At 45.5% G+C, this 21,410-nt stretch overlaps 1 protein-coding gene across 1 annotated transcript in view; it reads left to right on the top strand.

The window, feature by feature from the left end:
• Positions 1 to 21,410, top strand: part of MTREX (Mtr4 exosome RNA helicase) — a 140,513-nt gene that overhangs the window by 17,902 nt on the left and 101,201 nt on the right. The window contains exons 4-6 of the mRNA XM_069748292.1: positions 1,028 to 1,090; positions 8,251 to 8,363; positions 9,983 to 10,157. Of these exons, the coding sequence (XP_069604393.1) occupies positions 1,028 to 1,090; positions 8,251 to 8,363; positions 9,983 to 10,157 (351 nt within the window). The remainder of the gene's footprint in view (positions 1 to 1,027; positions 1,091 to 8,250; positions 8,364 to 9,982; positions 10,158 to 21,410) is intronic.

Here is a 21,410-nt window from a genome sequence, read left to right as displayed (position 1 = left end):
ATTGTTGGTCTACTACATGGGGCACATAGTGAGGGTCCGATGTATGACTGAGCTGAGCGCCCCCCGCCTCTCCGAGCGCTGATTGTTAGTGCTTACAGTGACGGGGCAGAAGAAAACGGCTGATACACGTTACACTTTTCAGAGAAGTTCTCTGAAACTACAGTTGACTTGTAGGTGGATTTTCACCACTAGGTAACCACCTTTTCAAATGCCGCCAGTGTGCAGCACAAAGTTAAAAAAAACAAAAAAAGCAAACCACACACACGTCTGGACCATTGCTGCTCCTTCATCATGAGCACTAGGTCTTCTGACCATGCGGATGTTCACTCTGACGGAATAGTGAAAGCTGCCGCTGATCTGCAGCACTCGCGAGGCATAAGCAGTGTCAGTAGATTACTGGGCAGCACCACACTCAGAGTGGCGCTTCTTTTCCGGGTGATGAGTTTGATTTTTATTTTCCACATTTATGTTGCATATTGGGGGCAATCAAACAGGGGTGTCCAATAGTGGAGAGCCCCTTTAACGTCAATGGTGTTTCTCTTCACACAGTGTTGGCATACTGTTAGGATATGCCATTACTTACTGATTGTTAGGGGGTCTGATCACCCTTCTACACTGATCCTGGAAATGAAGGGTACATAGACCTGATGACGTTGAATCAGTGCTGTTTTCTCTTTGCTTTCAGTAAGTCAGACATACACCAATTGTTAAGTGAGAATTAACCCTTTTATATTAAGAGCCATTTTGCTTCACATCATGATGGTCTCAGCCATGTGCCCCCACTGGTGTAAGTTCTGTATCCTTGAGCTTGGTGGTGCACATTCCCAATGATCACTTTTGGGACCTGGGATGGGCAGACGATATCTTGTAAGTGATCCGGACTTTGATTGTACTTGCACAGAGCTGGGACTGGTGCACGATGCCACAGGATAATACAGATCGGTCATGATCATTGTATTTCCTGTTGTTACTAACCCCCTGGATATCCCTGCACAGCAGTTTATATTTGTCTGTTTTCTTACTTTAGGTTGCACTCCCTGCCGATGACGAGTATTTGCCTTTAAGGCCGCGAGTCGGCAAAGCTTCAAAGGTGGGTTCTTAAGATTTCTATTGAGAATTGGTTTACACTGAAGGAGTTTAGCGTCACTTCAAATCATTTATACCTAAGCGTGGCTGCCGGTCAGTGCAACAAGATATCTGGTAGCATTCCTGTACTAAGGAAAACTCTGCCTCTGTTCCAGATCTCAACTTTAAGCCCTCCCTGACTTGTGTTGGAAGTTTACCTCATGGTCAGAAAAAGGTTTCTGCATAATGACATACGTTTACGTCATGGCTATCATGCTGGCACGATCACCACCGAGAGCTCTGCTTAAGGCCGGTTTCGCACGTCATTGCGTCTGGTACATGTAGTGACAGTTTTCACACGTACCTGAGACACACACACAGACTTATTCAAGTGAATGCGTCTGAGCACATGTCAGTGTGATTCCACGGATCTTGTGAGCCACACATGGACATGTCCATTTTTTACCGGCGAGTCGGGACGCAAAACGTCCCGCACACGGATGACGCACTGGGATGTCGTCTGTGTGACGTGTCTCGGTACCTGAGAAGCAGCGGTACAGTAAGCACTGTTCCCCGGCGCTGGGTGCTGAAGACTACTTGCATCATTCACCCTTGCTCTGCCTGCTCGCTCTGATCGCTGGCAGAGCATGGGAGAATTATGAGAGCCGCTTTCAGCACCTAGTGCTGGGGGACAGTGCTTACTATACCGCTGCTTCCCTGGCGTCGGTGCTTGTAGTACTTATGCGACACATGTGTGCCACAATTGTTAGACACACTGACCCTGACCTCTTCGGGTCAGCCAGCTACAGAAAGCCTGTTAGAGCCTATGCTGAGAGCATGGTCTAAGAGGCTTCTGTCAGTGTAGCACTGACATGTATAATGCATTAATTATCATAATGTTCAAACAGTAAGATAAATGGCACTTCACACAATCAGTCAACAAACATGCTCGGCCAGAGTAAAGAAAAGAATCACAATTCTAAAATTAATAATTATTTCAACAAACAACATGTAAAACACTTAAAAATACAGAGTGCCTAGTATGGGGGGCGCCACTGAGTTCTGACTAGTAGATGAAGGAACCTATAAAGTGCTATACTGAAGGGGTGTGATAATCCGAGTATGGGATACTTTAAGGGAAGTGGCTGCTGAAATTTGCCATGAAAGCCTAGTTACAACTAGCTCACATTACGACTGCAGTAAATGTGGGGGGGGGGTCACTAATCTCTCGTTATGGGTGTCTGCAAAAGGATAAGACAGGATAAAGTTTAGGATCACAGTGCAGAGCCATTTTGTTGGTGACTGCCAGTGATACTGACAAGTAGACAGCGTCACAAGGGACGACCGGCACCACTGATTCTGATAGTTGATGCTGCTCGCTGTATCATAAGCTGGGGTTAGATACGTCGAGCGTATCACATGCGCAATTAGATACGCTTAGAGTAAAGGTACCGTCACATTAAGCGACGCTGCAGCGATATAGGCAACGATGCCGATCGCTGCAGCGTCGCTGTTTCGTTGCTGTGTGGTCACACAGACAGCTCTCCAGCGACCAACGATGCCGAAGTCCCCTAGCAACCAGGGTAAACATCGGGTTACTAAGCGCAGGGCTGCGCTTAGTAACCCTATGTTTACCCTGGTTACCATTGTAAATGTAAAAAAAAACAAAAAACAGTACATACTTACATTCCGGTGTCTGTCCTCCGGCCTCAGCTTCCCGCACTGACTGTGAGCGCCGGCCGTAAAGCAGAGCGGTGACGTCACCGCTGTGCTCTGCTTTACGGCCGGCCTGCGCTCACAGTCAGTGCGGGAAGCTGAGGCCGGGGGACAGACACCGGAATGTAAGTATGTAGTGTTTGTTTTTTTACATTTACAATGGTAACCAGAGTAAACATCGGGTTACTAAGCGCGGCCCTGCACTTAGTAACCTGATGTTTACCCTGGTTACCAGTGAAGACATCGCTGAATCGGCGTCACACACGCCGATTCAGCGATGTCTGCGGAAGATCCAGCGATGAAGTAAAGTTCTGGACTTTCCCCAGCGACCAACGATCTCCCAGCAGGGGCCTGATCGTTGGTCACTGTCACGCATAACAATTTCGATATCGTTGCTACGTCACAAAAAGCAACGATATCGTTAACGATATCGTTATGTGTGATGGTACCTTAACACACACTGAGATTAGACACAGGGCTAAGTGTAGTTTATCACATGATGGGAATAGATATTGAGCACAGCAGAGTTTATCACACAGGATGTGATTAGGTACGCAGTATCTAATGTATGTAATATGTGACCCCCCCACTCCCTCTACTGTACTTCTATGGGAGCAGTGGTGTAATGTGTGACCCCCATCTATGGGAGCAGTGGTGTAATGCGTGACCCCGCTCCATCTACATCTATGGGATCTGTGGTGTAATGCGTGACCCTGCTCCGTCTACGTCTATGGGAGCAGTGGTGTAATATGTGACCCCGCTCCATACATGTCTATGGGAGCAGTGGAGAACTACATGTGCTACACAGCTGAAGGAGTAGCGTGAAGCATTGGTGAGTACAAGCGCCAGTGATGCTTCTTTTCTTCAAAGGCAAGCATGAGTTGGGGTGGGCAGACATGGGATATGAGAATTAGTCTCTTCCCGCTCAGCATTTTCCACGTCTCTATCCCCCGACAGCACCATAGAGTGTAAGTGGCGCTCGGCAGATAGGGCTGGGCTACAATAAAATGGCTCCCGGCCACACCTACAGCTGTGCATTGGGGAGCCCACAGTGGCGTGCTCAGTTCACTGCTGATGTGGCTATAATGTGAAAGATAGGGTCAGCATCTCGCTGCTGTCTCCTTTGCCCAGGGGCTGCCCTATCTACAGACCGTTAGTGTCGTGTGGCGACCCTTACAGACCTGCAAAGTAAAATGGCAGCCCCCAGTGACTGCATTAAACATTTATTTTAAAAAAAAAAACATAAATACAATTTGTTAAAGCACAGGATACGCACCACTTTCCCTTTATGACCCTGTAGACTAAGAATACCCAAATAATAAATCCATCTGCTCTTCATTTGGGAAAGGATCTTGCCAATAACCCCACCACGAGAACCCAGGACCACCTGATCAATGCCCTTGATGACCCAGACCCCTTGAATTGCAGTTGTGGAACCGTTTAAAGCGTCTTGGCAAGCTTTCGAGGAGAGCATCATCCTCAACAGATCAAATGTTCTCTATGTGTCGGATGTGCTCTCTAACCCTAACTTTAAGTTCACGGGTGGTTAAACCAATAGACACTTTACCACAAGGGCATTCAGAATGATATATCACGCTCTTGGAAGAACGGTTAAGATATTTTCTCATTTCAAGAGCCGGAGCCATCAAAATTTTTCAAATTTGTGGATTTGGTTAGGTTAAGACAAGTTTTGCACAGACTGCATGAAAAAAATCACATGGATCTAGGGTTTCTGTCTGCCAGTACCCTTTTGGGGTCATAGTGACTATGCTCTAACATGTCTTTGAGATTAGCCGAGCGTTTGGCTACAAAGGGGGTGGGGTGGACAAAACTTGTTTCAAGGCAGGATCCACTAGCAAAACTTTCCAGAGTTTGTCGTCAGGTCCTGCCATTGACTGTTGTAGGTAGATATAAAACGTTGCTGTTCCTTGTCATTCTTGTTTTTCTTACTGGTACTGCCATATAACAGCTCATTCCTTGTAGTCTTGATGGCCCTATTGTACCCCTGTCTGATCAACCTGTTGCTCTGGCCTCTTCCATTAAATCTCCGAGCCAGGTCTGCAGATTGGGCCTCAAAAGCACTTTCCTCATAGCAGATTGTGAGAAATTGTCTGATAGGAATACCCTGAATCGTAGACCTGGGGTGTGACGAATCGGCTATGAGGAAGGAACTGGTTGCTGTATGCTTTCTATAGATGTTTGTGTGTAGGTCCCCTTTTTTGGATGCAGAAATTTGGATGTTGAGAAATTCCTATGCCTGATTTAAGCGTAAGTTTGATGTGGCTATAATGCATTGCAAGGCTGGTGTATTGCAATGCATTATACCAGCAATCAGACGAATAAAAGTTAAAGTCCCGTAGAGGGACTAATTTAAAAAAAAAAGTTTTAAAAAAATGTAAAAATAAAAAAAAGCATAAAATAAACAAAATATTAAACCAATAAATATATATTTATGTTTAAAAAATGCACAGATTTGGTATTGCCGCGTCCAGAATGACCCGACTCATACAACTGTGACACTATTTACCCCCTTCAGTGAACTCCATAAAAAAGTGGCAAAAAAAAAAACAAACTATGCTTTTTAATCATACTGCTAAAAAAAAGTGGAATTAAACGCAATTAAAAGAAAAATGGTATAGCCAAAAACGACATCCTGTCCTAGCTATAGCTCTCTGAATAAAGCGTTGCAAAACAATTTTTTTCTGTCAAATTTTGTGTAAATGCGCCAAAGCGTAAAAAAAAATCGAACTGACTCGAAGAATACAGCTGCCTGATCACTTTTATTCCTGAATTGCTGATTTTTGTTCATTTTGCCTCCCAAAATCGGAATAGAAAGCAATCAAAAAAGGTTTTGTTCTCGAAAATAGTACCTATAAAAACGCCATCTCGTCCCGCTAAAAGCAAGCCTTCACATGACTATGTTGGCAGAAATTTAGGATAATTATAGCTCTCAAACTATGGCGATGCAAAAACTTTATTTTGCAAAATAAGCGTTTTTAATGTGTGACAGCAGCCAAACATAAAAACAAAGATCTAATTATGGTATTGTGTAATCACACCGACCCAAAGAATAAAGTCACCTAATCACTTATACCGCACGAGGAATGGCGTAAAAAAATAAATACAACCAATTCTTCACCTGCTGTTGATTTTGTTCATTCTGACTCCCGAAGATTGCATTAAGGCTCGACTCACATTTATCCTGCGCTCTACACTGAGCCCTTACATTGGGGTTTCAGTGTAAATCTCTGAAATACGGGATTCAGACGGAACCCCATTAGCAGAGTCCATATAATGAGGCAGATAGAGGCACTGTGGACGCCGTCTGGCCTATGATCTGGCGGTGCCCGCCTTTTGAAGCATGCATAAATGTGCCGTCGGGCACAGTTTTGTGAACTTTTGAAAAGGACACCGCTAAACAGAGGCCATTGACAAGTCCAGAGTAACTCTGCTGCCGCATTATAGAGAACTGATCCTGTTGAATCTGAGCCCCACAGTGTGCCTAACCACATTTAGCTTCCACATGTTTGGCATTTCTGTAGCTATGAGAGCCCGCTTAGTTTACGGGGTCCTTGTCTCCAGAAGAACGTACTGGTGACTACGCTGTCAGATTTGCAATTTTTACTCACAACATCAACTGCTTCTTGTTTCTGGAAAATACTTATTGGGTCAAAATTGTTACCACACCTGTATATACATTGCTAGAGGAGTGTAATTTCCAAAATGGGGTCACTTGAGGGGGGGGGGGATTCTGCTCTTCTGGCACTTCGGGGCTCTTGTTGTCCAAGAGTCAAATAGCGCTCCATCCATCCAGAGTCTCACCATATGGCTAAGCAGTACTGTACAGTCACATATGGGGTAGTTCTACGTTCAGCGGAAAGTGTGGTACAAATTTTGGTGCCATTTTTACCCATTTCCCATCATTAAAACGTAAAATCTGGGGCTAAAAACATTTTTGTGGTAAAAATGTAATTATTTTTTCTTCACTGCCCAATGGTATAAAATTCTGGGACACACCTGTGGTGTCAATACGATCACTGAACCCCTAGATTAATTCATTGAGAGGTGTAGTTTGTAAAATGGTGTCACATATGGGGGTTCTGCTTTGCTTCCAACTCAGGGTTCCTCCCAGTGGATTATGTCACCCGCAAACCATAACTGTAAAATCTGCACTATAATATGCTTCTCCTTCACTTCTCAGCTTTGCACTGTGCCTCAAAAGTAGTTCCCGATTACATGTAGGGTATTGGTTCACTCAGGAGAAATTGCGCTACAAACTGTGAGGTCCATTTTTTGCTATTAGCCCTTAAGAAAAATTAAAAACTTGAAACTAAAACATAACATTATACGGTATTCATTCTTCACCTCCCATTATTATACCTTTCTGTGAGACACAGGTGGTGTCAACATGCTCACTGCCTACCTAGATGAATTCATCGGGGGTGTAGTTTGATAAAAGCGATCACTTATGGGGATTTCTGCTGTTCTTGGGGGCTCTGCCAATGTGACATGGCACCCTCAAACCATAACAGCAATATCTGAACTCCAGTATATCAGTTCTTCTCTTTTGAGCTTTTCACTGTGCCTCAAAAGTAGTTTTCAGCCACATATGGGACCTCTGTGTAGTCAGGAGAAATTGCACAACAAACTAAACTGTCCATTTTTTCCTGTTAATATTTTTCATAATGAAAAATTTGGGGCAAAAAGAAAGTTTGTGGGAATAATGTTGAGGGGTGCAGTTTCCAAAATGGGGTCACTTGTGGGGTGTTTCCACTGTTTAGGCACATCGGCGTGCTCAGGAAAAAAAAGCACAACAAATTATACTTTCCATTTTCTCCTTTTAATCTTGTAAAAATGAAAAATTTGGGGCTAAATCAACATTATTTTGCGAAAAAGTAAAATTTTCATTTTTTCCTTCCAGATTACTTTAATTCATGTGAAGCACTTAAAGGGTTAATAAACTTCTTGATTGGGGTTTTGAGGGGTGCTGTTTTTAAAATGGTGTCTCTTTGGGGTATTTTCTGTCATATAGGCCCCTCGTATTCACTTCAAACGTGACGTGGTCCCTAAAAAAAGAAAAATTGCCTAATTTTCAAACTTTTTGCCAAAATTCTAATATTTTCACAAAAAAAACGCAAAAAATATTGGCCTAAATTTATCACTATCATGAAGTACATTGTGTCACGAAAAAGCATCTCTGAATCAGTGGGATCCGTTGAAGCGTTCCAGAGTTATCACATTAAGTGACATTGGTCAGAATTGTAAAATTTGGCCTTGTCATGAATGTGAAAATGGACTCGGGGTTGAAAGGCCTAAAGCAGATGTTTCTATCAAAACTGTAATGGTGACTAGTGATCCTGGATGTCTGGGTTACTTGCACAAATTTCTTTGTTTGGATTGCACAATGCTGCATTTTATTTCTCGGTCTGTCAGTCATTCTCCTCTTTTTTTTTTTCCCCCTGTTTTCAGGAATATCCGTTCATACTTGATGCCTTTCAGAAAGAAGCCATTCTTTGCATCGATAACAATCAGTCTGTCTTGGTGTCTGCTCACACATCAGCTGGAAAAACCGTGTGCGCAGAGTATGTATTTTTTTTTAACACTGTAATTTTGTATTGTATTATCTAAAATATTTTGTTTTCATATTTTATATATTTTTAGTGCATTAATCGGTAAATCACCCCCACTGATAATGAAGGGGCAGCAGTGCTTAGTGGACGGTCACACTTCCATGGTTTAGATTTTGCCAGATTGCTCTCCTGTATTGGGTGTTGTGGAGACATGGGGGTCGGCGGGCACCCCGGGTCTGCTAGCCGAAACCGCGTGGACCAGGGGTCGTCCCACTGTACGCCTGCTCTCCAGAGGGTGAGGGTAAAGCAGTGTGGCAATGCTTTATTGAACCACAAAACAGGCAGATAACACATAGAAAAGTCCTAGCACAGTACCCAAGATGGTGCACATTATATTCTCACCCTTCCGGTGACTCGCCGGGATAATAGCAGTTGTGACTTCAGATCTTCCAGGGTCTCTACCCGACCTGTGGCACGCACACAGAGAGGAGGTAACGACAAGTGTAGGGAGATGACAGTCTATTTAGTCCATACAAGGCTAGTTGATCCAATGATCACAACCTGGCTCCATCTTCCAGGGTCAGTTCTTCCACCTGTGGCACGCACACAGAGAGGAGGTAACGACAAGCGTGGGAAGATGACAGTCCATTGAGGTACAAGGCCAGTTGACTCTAAAGTCACAACCTGGCTTTTCTGAACATCTCCATGGAGCCAGGAGTCAGTGGAGCAGATCTGTATTCTTCCAACCGTCGCCGAAATCCTCTAGGTCAGGGGTGTCAAACTGCATTCCTTGAGGGCCTGAAACCATGCGTGTTTTCAGGATTTCCTTAGCATTGCACAAGGTGCTGGAATCATTCTGTGCAGGTGATTAAATTATCACCTGTGCAACACAAGGAAATCCAGAAAACATGACCTGTTTGCATCCCTCGAGGACTGCAGTTTGACTCCTCTGCCCTAGGTTGTTTCCTGTAGAGTGATAGATCTGTGTCCCTCGTCATGGTGCCATGATGAATTGGCTGCTGTCCTGTCAGAGACCAGGTCTTTTGTATGTATGGATGTCTTGGCAGAATCTCTGGTTGTTTCTCTCTCTGTCTTTTAATACAGAGGCATGTAACTTATTTTTTAGATTAGTCACTCATTCAGTATTTACATAAAAAAAAGTAAGAATTGATATGAAATTTAAATTTTTTGCATAGTTTTTTCCTCTCTGCTTTCAAAGTCAAAATCTGGTTCCATAACACAATGCATAATTAGCATATCAGCAAGCATCACTAGTGATCAATATTACCGTCTTACACATTAAAAGTCTGTTTTCTTGACCAACCAGAAATCAAGACATTTTAATTTAAAGCCAACATACACATAACATTCTATCATTCTAGGTTTGCTAAAAACAGTCCCTTAGTTAAGATACAATGCTGTGTGTCTTCACTGAATGGCCGCAATGTTTTACTGAGTACAACCTCCTGTCTTTCATGATTAGTGGGGAGCTCACACCAATCATACATTGATAGTATATACCAAGGATATGGCATTAAAGTACAACCCATTCTCACCGATATTATGGCATGAGTGTATGTCTTATTATTTTGAAGGCAATGTTCATCTCCTGTACTCATGCTTTCCTACAGATACGCCATAGCCCTGGCTCTCCGGGAAAAACAAAGGGTTATTTTCACCAGCCCAATCAAAGCTCTGAGTAATCAGAAATACAGAGAGATGTACGAAGAGTTCCAGGATGTTGGGTTAATGACTGGAGACGTCACGATCAATCCAACAGCGTCTTGCCTGGTGATGACCACTGAGGTTAGTATTTGGGGCGATGTGATACATGATGACAATCCTTTTCTTATTGTGACTGAAATCTAATATATAAAGCTGAATGTATGTGTGTATGTCCGGGATTGGCATCTGCACCGTCGCAGCTACAGCCACAAAATTTTGCACAGTCACACGTCTGGACCCCGAGAGCGTCTTAGGCAATGTTGTGAGGCGAAATTTTAACCCCGCGCGTTCCAATTCACCAAACAATTTTTCCTCTATCTACATAATGGGGAAAAAGTGAAAGGAAAAGTGTTGGAGGCAAATTGACAGCTGCCAGATGTGAACAAGGGGGACTTAAAGAGTGAGAGCGATGGCGCCAAAGAGTATATACCATACAGTTGCTAAGGTGGGGCCCCGACATGGGATACAACGGGCGCTCCAGCTTGTGAAGTGCGGTTAGCCATCTTGTTTGATCTCGACATGGGATACTCACCACACACGGGGATATGAACACACACAAAACGCGCCACACACTACCACGTGCTTGAACACATATACCACCCTCAGCACACATTTCACCACACATACACCAACCTCGCCACATAAAAGTCGAAACACAATAGTCGCCACTCAAAACTCGCCATATGCAAAACTAGGCTCACGCAAAACTCGCCGCACTTGCAAAACTCACCTCATGGAAAACTAGCCACACACAAAACTTGCACACGCGGAAAAATTGCCACATGCACAAAGTTGCAACACATGCAAAAGTTGCCTCACACAAAACTTGCACATACTCAAAACGCACCACACATAAAACTCGCCACGCGCAAATCTTGCTGCACACAACTTGCTACACTAACCTGTCACATGCAACTCGACACACAAAAAGTTACTACACGCATGTCGCCACACAAAACTCATCTCACAAAAGTCGCTACATGCATGTCTCCACACGCAACTCAACACATACAACTTGACACATGAAACTCACCCTAAAACACACACAAGTCTGGTATTATCCTTCAAAAATAAAAATCTCTATATATAATTGTCTAAGGGTTTTTCCGTCTCTGTCTGTCCTGGAAATCCCGCGTCTCTGGTCGAGGCCTGGCGGCCTCGACCAATCAATCAGCAACGGGCACAGTATCGACGTAGATGTCATAATGGTTGCCATGGCGACGATGTCATAAAGGTTGCCTCGATCAATCAGCGACGGGCACAGTCTGCCGTGAATTCTGGAATCATCATTGTCCATATACTACGGGGACATGCATATTCTAGAATACCCGATGCGTTAGAATCGGGCCACAATCTAGTCTGATTAATAAGCAGACAAACTACAAGAGCAACAAATGTGTCATATAGGAAATACGGCAGCTGTCAGTCACACGACATCTCTATTATGTGTGAGCTGATATATACTGCCAGGGGGAGGTCTTCCTGTTGGCTGGGGATTTATCATGCTGCCAATTTAGCTTACAAATACTGAGGTAAAAATACTGACCAAATAACGTGTGAACGAGGTGTAATACAGGAGGAGATGACACACAAATATATACTATATACAGGAGGAGATGACACACAGATATATACTATATACAGGAGCAGATGACACACAGATATATACTGTATACCGGAGGAGATGACATACAGGTACATACTATATACAGGAGGAGATGACATACAGGTACATACTATATACAGGAGGAGATGACATACAGGTATATACTATATACAGGAGGAGATGACATACAGGTATGTACTATATACAGGAGGAGATGACCTACAGGTATATACTATATACAGGGGAGATGACATACAGGTATATACTATATAAAAGAGAAGACACATAGGTATATACAATATACAGGAGGCGGTGACATACAGCAGGTATATACTATTTACAGGGGAGATGACATACAGGTATATACTATATACATGAGATGACATACAGGTGTATACTATATATAAGGGAGATGACAAACGTATATACTGAGGGGAAAATGAGAGGTGTGAGTGCAAAATGAGAGGATTGAAGGAAAATAGTGGAGTTATCTGAAAATGACAGATGTGAGGTCGAAATGACAAGTGTGAGGGGGGAATGAGAGGAGTGAGGGGGAAAATGAGAGAAGTGAGGTGCAGAATGAGAGGGGTGATGGGAAAATAAAAGAAGTGAGGTGCTATAACTAACCACAGATATTTACTATGCCCAGGCAATGCCGGGCTCTTCAGCCGTAATGCAGCTTTTCTTTTCGCATCAGCTGACATTCATGCCATGGAATTCCTTTTCTTATGAGGCATCATTGTGGTAAAAATAGTCTGTAACTGGCAGTTTCTATATCCTCTCACATAGAGGTAATGTGACTGACATCAGCCTTCCCACCAACACACCCTAACTGACATGCTATTACCTCACACAAGCTTTCTTATACTGAGAATGCCTTTTGTTGCCTATATTAACCAATCAGAGCTCAGATTAATTAACTGTAGCAAAAAGAAGCTGGGCTGTGATTGGTGCGATTGGCAGCCTGATAAATCCCAGCCAACAGGAAGCCCTTCCCCCTGGCAGAGAGGGATCAGTAGCAAAAAAATGTGGATCTTAAAAGAAAAGATATATTTCTCTATCGCCTCTTATTGGGGGACACAGTAACCATGGGTGTATGCTGCTGCCACTAGGAGGCTGACACTATGCATAAAAAAGGTTAGCTCCTCCTCTGCCGTGTACACCCCACCGACTGGCATTATGAACCTCAGTTTAGCTTCGTGTCAGTAGGAGGTGGACATAGGTTTTTCATTAGACCCTTATCTACCTCAATGTGCGTCATTTTCTTTCAGATTTTCCGGAGGGATGCAGGGTGAACAGTCACACCTGTAGTCCCACAATACGGACTATGAGTACGGCGTGTACTGCCACCCCGTATCCTCATAGATCCTTCAGCAGGACCATGATCCTAGCACACAAGCGTGCTTAGAAGTCCGGTCCTAGCTCGGTCCCCCACCCACTCGCCCACCAGAGCTCCCTGGACGTCTGATACCTTCCCCATTAGGTTTGAGGTTAGTAATGGACGACGTGGGATGTTTTAGGTGAGTATTCCTAAGAATCCTTCCTCAAATCCGGGGTACTCATGGGGGGTCCCTTAGGATTTCCTTTTTGTCTGTTAGAGTGCGCCGAGTTCCAGGCTGCCTTTAGCCTGGTCGGCATTACTTCTTCCTGGCTGTCTGCACTGTCCCCTGTGCGGTGGTCCTATAGGCAGCCGCGCTGTTTTCCCTGCGGCCGCACCTTTATCTCAGCCCAGCGCTGCGGTCTTACAGGCAGCCGCGCTGCTTTTCCTGCGGCCGCACTCCTTTTCTGCCGTTTTTCCGGTGGCCACACGATCTCCGGTCCCGCGGCCCTCTCCGGCGGTCGCTGGTCTCTAATTTAGGCCCCGACTTCTCCCGGGGCCTACTTCCTGCGATGCGACTCTTCCCACTTCCTTTTTCCTCGGGCGGGCTTTTCTCCCTCCTGACCATCATTCCCTGCCCACCGGCGCCATCTTGGTGCTCCCGACCCATGCGGCTAGCTCCGCCCCCTTTTCCCTGTGCGCTGCTGAGTTCTATTTCAGCGCCACGCACGCCTCTCTGCGCCCTTTCCAGCGTACAATCTGGCGTCTTCATCTGCAGTTGCCAGCCCCATCTACCTCCGGATGACACCGTATCCCAGGTCCCCTTGACTGGATCCCTGCAGGAGTCACATTACCTTCCCTGAAAGGCTGTCTTCCTGGGGGACCATCTACAAGCTGGGCAGCTTCTTCCTTCTGGAATCGCTTCATCTGCTGTGAGTAGCTCTGCACTGCAGACTGACACTCTCCTCTGCTTTCCTGCTCCTAACCTTCTGGCATTTCCTCAGGGGCCGTTCGTCATGTCTAATTCTAAGGGAGGTCGCTCTCGCCCTCCTGCTTTTTCCTCTACTTCCTCTGCCTTAGTCAAACACTTTGTGTGTTCGTCTTGTAACTGCAAGCTTCCCTCAAGTCAGTCCTCCCCTCTGTCAGGCCTGCATCAACCCGATTGTTCCCACCACCCAGAATCCCCCTGCTGCTCCGCTTGAGAGTGATACCCCCACCCCGAGCTGGGCTTCTGCTCTGTCACAATCGTTAGCGGATCTAACACGGGTGTCCCAGACCCTTGTGTCCGTGCTTGATAGGTTGCCCCTGCAGACTCCCGCAGTAGCCAGCGGGTCGCAGGAACCTCCGTCCGAGCCTCCCATTATAGGACGCAAAAGATCCAGACAGGAACGGTCTGAGTCCTCTTCCCGTTCCATCTCGCCACACGGTCCTTCTCTGCGATCAGCTTCTCCCCGATCCTCCTCACCTGAGTCAGGCGAAGCTTTCTCTAATGCGCCTTCAGAGGATAATTTGGAGCTGGATTCTAACCAAATCGCTACCATGAGGGATATGGTTCAGAGTCTAATCAGAGCAATCAATCAGACCTGTGGCATCAATGATTCCTCTACAGAACCCGCAGACCAGGCGGTTTTGTTTAGACGGTCTAAAACACCTTCCAAGGTTTTCGCTCCTCATCCTGAGTTCGATCAGCTTCTGACCAGAGAAAGGGAGAATCCGACCAGGCGTTTTCAAAGAGGAAAGCGCATTGGCGTCTTATATCCTTTTTTCCCGGATCTCATCGCCAACTGGACTTCTTCTCCCTCTGTGGATTCGCCAGTTTCTAGACTTTCCACCAACACAGTCCTCCCACTGTCTGGCGGAGCATCCCTGAAAGATTCCAACGATAAAATCATAGAGTCCTTTGCTAAGTCAGCCTTCGAAGCGGCCGCATCTGCTCTATGCCCGGCCTTTGCTTCCACCTGGGTTTCGAAGTCTATATCCAAATGGGCCAAACAACTCCGTTGGTGCATTCTGGCCGGAGCTCCACCAGAACAGCTGGTGGAACTTGCCATCCAGATTTCTCACACTGGGGAATACTTGGTCTCTGCTTCCCTGGATGCCGCGTCTTGTGCCGCTCAGGCGTCTAGTAATGTTGTCGTGCCGTTTGGCTCAAGGCCTGGCAGGCGGATTTGTCATCAAAAAAGTCCCTTACCAGTGCCTTTTCAGGGATCTCGTCTCTTCGGTTCCAAGCTGGACCAAATTATTAAGGATGCTACCGGGGGCACAAGCTCCCTTCTTCTCCAGTCCAAGCCTCGCCGGCCTCCTCCTAGGCGGCAATTTCGGCCCTTTCGTCGCTTCGCGGCATCAAACTCCTTTTCCCAACAGCAGCAGAGGCCAGTCTCGTCAAGAGAGGAAGACTGTATCCTTTAGACCCACTCCTTCCTGGCTTTCCCACTACTCCCAAGGTAGATCCTCCAGGTCTAGGACTGGAAGATCCACCTCGGCAAGACCCCAGCGCACCTCCCAAGCTGGGCGGCTGTCTCCTCTTCTTCAGGGACGTCTGGATCACCTCAGTGGAGGACGCATGGGTCAGGGAAGTGGTATCCTCAGGATACAAAATAGAGTTCATTTCTCAGCCCCAGGATCGTTTCTTCGAATCCCGCCCTCCAAGAGACCCCGCTCTAGTTCTGGGTTTTTTTGCGGCCATCGCTTCCCTCCTCAAATCCGGGGTAATTGTTCCCGTTCCAGAAAAAGAGCGGTTCACAGGGTTCTATTCAAATCTTTTTGTGGTACTGAAAAAAGACGGCAAGGTTCGTCCCATTCTGGATCTCAAGTTGCTGAACAAGAGGGTTTGTCTGAGACACTTCAGGATGGAATCCCTTCGTTCAGTAATTGCTTCCATGGAGGCTCAGGAATTCTGTGCTCCATAGACATCCAGGGCGCCTACCTTCATGTCCCGATCTTCCCGGGACATCACAGATTCCTGTGTTTTGCAGTACATCAGGAGCATTTTCAGTTTGTCGCCCTGCCGTTCAGTCTCACAACCGCCCCCAGGGTTTTCACGAAGATCATGGCAGCGCTGATAGCCATCTTGAGGGTCAGAGGCCTGGTTCTGTTTCCGTACCTCGACGACATCCTCATTAAGGCTCCGTCCTTTTCTCAGGCTCACGAACGTCTGTCCGTCGTCCTCAACACCCTAGCCCGTTTCGGGTGGCTTGTCAACCGGAAGGAGTCCTGTCTTATTCCTTCTCAGCGCCTCGTTTTTCTGGGCATGCTCTTCGACACTCGTCAGTCCAGAGTCTTCCTTCCCGAAGACAAGATATCTATCCTTCGTCGGGAAGTTTGCTTGCTCCAGGGCCCTCGACTTCCCTCCTTCCGATCGGCCATGAAGGTTCTGGGAAGGATGGTTGCCACATTGGAAGGTCCCTCAACTGGTGGCTGACGTCACCTCTCATCTCCCAGGGCAGGTCCTTCCTTCAAGGTCACTGGCAGGTGGTGACGACGGATGCCAGCCTGCTCGGCTGGGGTGCTGTGCTTCGCCACCTGACTGTTCAGTGTCGTTGATCGGCGCAGGAGTCAACTCTGCCGATCAAGGTCCTCGAGATTCGGGCCATCTTTCTGTCCCTTCGTCACTGGGAAAGGATTCTCAGGGGTCTGCCAATTCGAATCCAGACAGACAATGCCACTGCATTGGCATATGTCAACTACCGGGGGATGGACTCTGAGTACTCTGGCCTTGGCCGAAGTATCCAAGATCCTCCTTTGGGTAGAGGCAACGGTTCCGGTGATATCCGCGGTGCATTTCCCCGGCGTGGACAATTGGGCCACCGACTTCCTCAGCCGCAAGGGTCTCGCAGCAGGGGAATGGTCCTTGCATCAGGAGGTCTTCCATCAGATTTGTCTTCGATGGGGGACTCCGGACGTGGACCTCACGGCACCCCGAATGAACAGGAAGGTCCCTCGGTTCGTCTCCAGGTCCCGCAATCCACTCACAGTGGGCGTCGACGCTCTTGCCATTCCTTGGTCGCAGTTCGCGCTCCCCTATCTGTTCCCACCCTATCCCTTGCTTCCCAAGCTGTTGAAAAAGATCAAGGCAGAAGGGGTGACGGTCATTCTGATCGCCCCGGATTGGCCCAGGAGATCTTGGTTTGTGGAGATCATCAATCTTCTAGCAGACGCCCCATGGCGCCTTCCAGACAGACCCGATCTGTTGTCTCAAGGTCCGATCTGCCACCCGAATTCTCGGTCGCTCAGTTTAACGGCGTGGCTGTTGAGACCGCAGTTCTAAGAGCATTAGGCCTTTCGGACCGGGTGATTCACACTATGATCCAGGCTACAAAGCCTTCGTCTTCCAGGATCTACTTTCGTGCATGGAAGGCTTACTTCCGTTGGTGCGAGTCCAACCGCGTTTCACCTATGTCCTTTTCCCTGCCTCCATTTTGGCTTTCCTTCAGGCAGGACTGGATTCGAGCCTTGCTCTTAGTTCCCTAAAGGGCCAGGTTTCTGCGCTCTCCATCCTTTTTCAGAAGACGTTATCTTCTCAGCCACAGGTTAAGACCTTCCTTCAAGGAGTAGCCCACGCTGTCCCTCCGTACAGGGCCCCTGTGGATTCATGGGATTTAAATCTTGTGCTGGATGTTCTGAGGGGTTCCCCCTTTGAGCCTCTCAGGGAGGTTTCCCTGTCAGTTCTATCTTGGAAGGTGGCTTTTCTTGTGGCCATCACTTCGATCCGCCGCATTTCCGAGTTGGCGGCCCTTTCTTGCTGACCTCCTTGCTTGGTTATCCACCAGGACAAGGTGGTCCTCAGGCGGCCTCCGCCTTTCTTCCTTCCTTCCTTCCTAAGGTGGTTTCCACCTTCCACCTCAACGAGGACATCGTACTACCTTCCTTTTGTCCAGCTCTGACTCATCCTCTGGAGCGATCGTTGAACAAGCTGGACCTTGTCAGGGCAGTGAGGATCTAACTGGCTAGAACGGCCTCTTTCCGGAAGACGGACTCTCTTTTTGTCATTTCTGATGGCACACGCAGAGATGGCACACGCTGGATCAGAACGGCAATTTTGGAGGCTTATCGGGTCAGGAACAGAGTGCCCCCTCCTGGGATTAAGGCTCACTCTACCTGGGCAGTCGGCGCCTCCCAAGGCGGTGAGCCACAGGGCTTCTGCCCTACAGCTTTGCAAGGCGGCAACCTGGTCTTCCATCCACACGTTCGCCACATTTTACAAGGTCCATACCTACGCTGCGGTGGACGCCAGCCTAGGCAGAAGGATCTTGCAGGCGGCATGGTGAGTCCTCTGACCTGATGGAAGTCTGTTTTTCCCGCCCCATGGACTGCTTTGGGACGTCCCATATTTCCTGTGTCCCCCAATGAGAGGCGATAGAGAAAACAGGATTTTTTGGTTGCTTACCGTAAAATCTGTTTCTCTGAGCCTTCATTGGGGGACACAGCACCCTCCCATATTATTCAGTTCCTGTTGTTCTGTGTTCTTTGACTGTTCTCATGTTTACAATTCCCATGTTTGTGGTTATGTTATCTCAACCTTATTGTTTTTCTTCTCCTACTGCTTTCTCACTAACTGAGGTTCATAATGCCAGTCAGTGGGGTGTACACTGCAGAGGAGGAGCTAACTTTTTTTATGCATAGTGTCAGCCTCCTAGTGGCAGCAGCATACACCCATGGTTCCTGTGTCCCCCCAATGAAGGCTCCGAGAAACAGATTTTACGGTAAGCAACCAAAAATCCTGTTATAATGAGTTGGGTACAGCATTCATTACAGTATTACAAATATAAAGTGCTAGTGCTACAGTGAATAGATATGCTATCTGACTAGCATGGCATAATCTAAATATGCAAATCCTGAATGATCAAGATGCAAAAAGTGCCATGTACTAATATAATACCACGCTGCTATCTATCTCAAAAATGTGATAATGCTCTTACCCATTGTCCCTCCTTAAGACACCACACGTGTAGCCCCAACGCGCGTTTTTGCGATGCCTCCCCCCATCACGTGATCGGGGGTCATCGATGCATCGGCATGACAACAAGAGGTCTCCTGAAGACCTCTATGGTTGTTGATGCCAGATTGCTGTGAGCGCCACCCTGTGGTTGGCACTCATAGCAATGCTGCAATTCTACTACATAGGAGCGATCTGAGCATTGCTGCTATGTAGCAGAGCCGATCAGGCTATGCCAGCTTCTATCCTCCCATGAAGGCTATTGAATCATGGCAAAACGAAAAAAAAAAAAAAAAGTTTAAAAGATATGAAAAAAAGAACATATATATATATATATATATATATATATATATATATATATATATATATATATATATATATATATATATATATATATATATATATATATATAGGTTCAAATCACCCCCCTTTCACCCCATTCAAAATTAAACAATTTAAAAAAAAAAAATCAAACCTACAGATATTTGGTATCGCCGCGTTCAGAATCACCTGATCTATAAATAAAAAAAAGACTAACCTGATCGCTAAATGGCGTAGCAAGAAAAAAATTCAAAACGCCAGAATTAGTTTTTTTTGTCTCCCCGACATTGCATTAAAATGCAATAACTGGTGATCAAAAGAAGGTATCTGCACAAATGTGGTATCATTAAAAACGTCAGCTCGGCACACAAAAAATAAGCCCTTACCCGACCCCAGATCACGAAAAATGGAAACACTACGGGTAACAGAAAATTGCGCGTTTTTTTTTTTTTTTTTAGCAAAGTTTGGAAATTTTTTTTACCACTTCTACAAAATAACCTAGACATGTTTGGTGTCTATAAACTTGTAATGACCTGGAGAACCATAATAACAGGTCAGTTTTAGCATTTAGTGAACCTAGCAAAAAACAAGTGTGGGATTGCACTTTTTTTTGCAATTTTGCCGCACTTGGAATTTTTTTTCCCTGTTTTCTTGTACACGACATGCTAAAACCAATGATGTCGTTCAAAAGTACAACTCGTCCTGCAAAAAATAAGCCCTCACATGGCCATATTGACGGAAACATAAAAAAGTTATGGCTCTAAGAAGGGAAGCTAAAAACGAAAACTCAAAACCGAAAAAACCTGGGGTCATTAAGGGGTTAATAACCTTTGTGAAAAAAATTGTAGCTAAATCAACATTTTAAAGGAAAAATTTTAATTTTCAAAACTTCTTAGAATCACCTGTGGGTTTTAACCCTCCGTCACATACAATATTCGGACTAACGAGTTCACATACAATGTGCCTGTCAGGCGCCTGCTGGAAAAATACCTATAATATCTAATGTTTGCAATTTCAGTGCTCTAAAAGTGATCAGTGACCTTCATAGGGATGTAATAAAAGAGACTACACATAATCAGTTGCAAAAAAAAAATTTACTTAACATAAAACTAATAACTATGAAATACAAACTTTTCAAAACTCCCGCCAAATAGTCCCCAGTTCGACTCTCTCAAAAAAATGTACAAAGAAATTTTTTGAACACAAACTTAATTTTAAGGTACCTTAAGTACTATTAAAAACATATTCAATCAGAATTAGATGCTGAGGTTTCCCCAGAAAAGTCACACTTGCAGAGCAAATAGCAAGAATTACACACCATTTTTGCATGTGTCAGGCAAATTGCTTTATGGCTTCTTGTTCCATTTAGTATTTTTATCTTTTCCAATATAATATGATCCAACTTCTTCATCCTCACCACTGTCACCATCTTGCTCTGTTTCAGAATCCAGGACACATTCTTCCACCTCATCATGAGAATCAATCTCTTTCCTCTCCTAAATCCTCATTCAGTGTGAGGTCTCTATCATCTAACAGCATGTTTGTTACTTCCTCAACATCAAGTTGTTTGGATAAATTGTACATTTTCCTCTATTCATTTCAGCAGATAATCTGAAGCAAGAGAAGGAATATGTTAGGGAACTACTGTATATGCCTGAGCAGCACACTTTCTTTTATAAAATCTCCCTTATTTCTATGAAATATCCTCACATTTTGTGCTATACATTCATAAAACAAGCTAAATAAACTATTGTGATGAATAAAAACATAAAATACCAACCTTACTGAATGTGACGTATTCATATACAATGAGCCTGAGAGATCTGTGCAGCTATATCCTCTCCCCTGAAGCTCTGAAATCCAACTGTGATATCAGGTTTCACAGACCTTCAAGAGACAGGAGACTACCTGGAGGGAGGGGGTTTCCTCTCAATCTGGTGAGGAAGGAGAAATGAAAGTAAAAGAGAAGCGCCTGTCAGATCAGTTGTATGTGACGGAGGGTTAAATGCCCCCTATACCTCTAGATGAATTCTCTAAGAGGGTTTAGTTTCCAAAATGGGCTCACATTTGGGGGGAGTTTTGCTGTCAGGCATATCGTGGACTCTGCAAATGAGACATGGGGTCCACAATCTATTCCAGCCAAATTTTCTCTTC

Source organism: Ranitomeya imitator, chromosome 1, assembly GCF_032444005.1.
Source record: "Ranitomeya imitator isolate aRanImi1 chromosome 1, aRanImi1.pri, whole genome shotgun sequence".
NCBI lineage: Eukaryota > Metazoa > Chordata > Amphibia > Anura > Dendrobatidae > Ranitomeya > Ranitomeya imitator.
The sequence above is the reverse complement of the archived record's forward strand: the minus strand, read 5'-3'. Positions and strand labels throughout refer to the sequence as shown.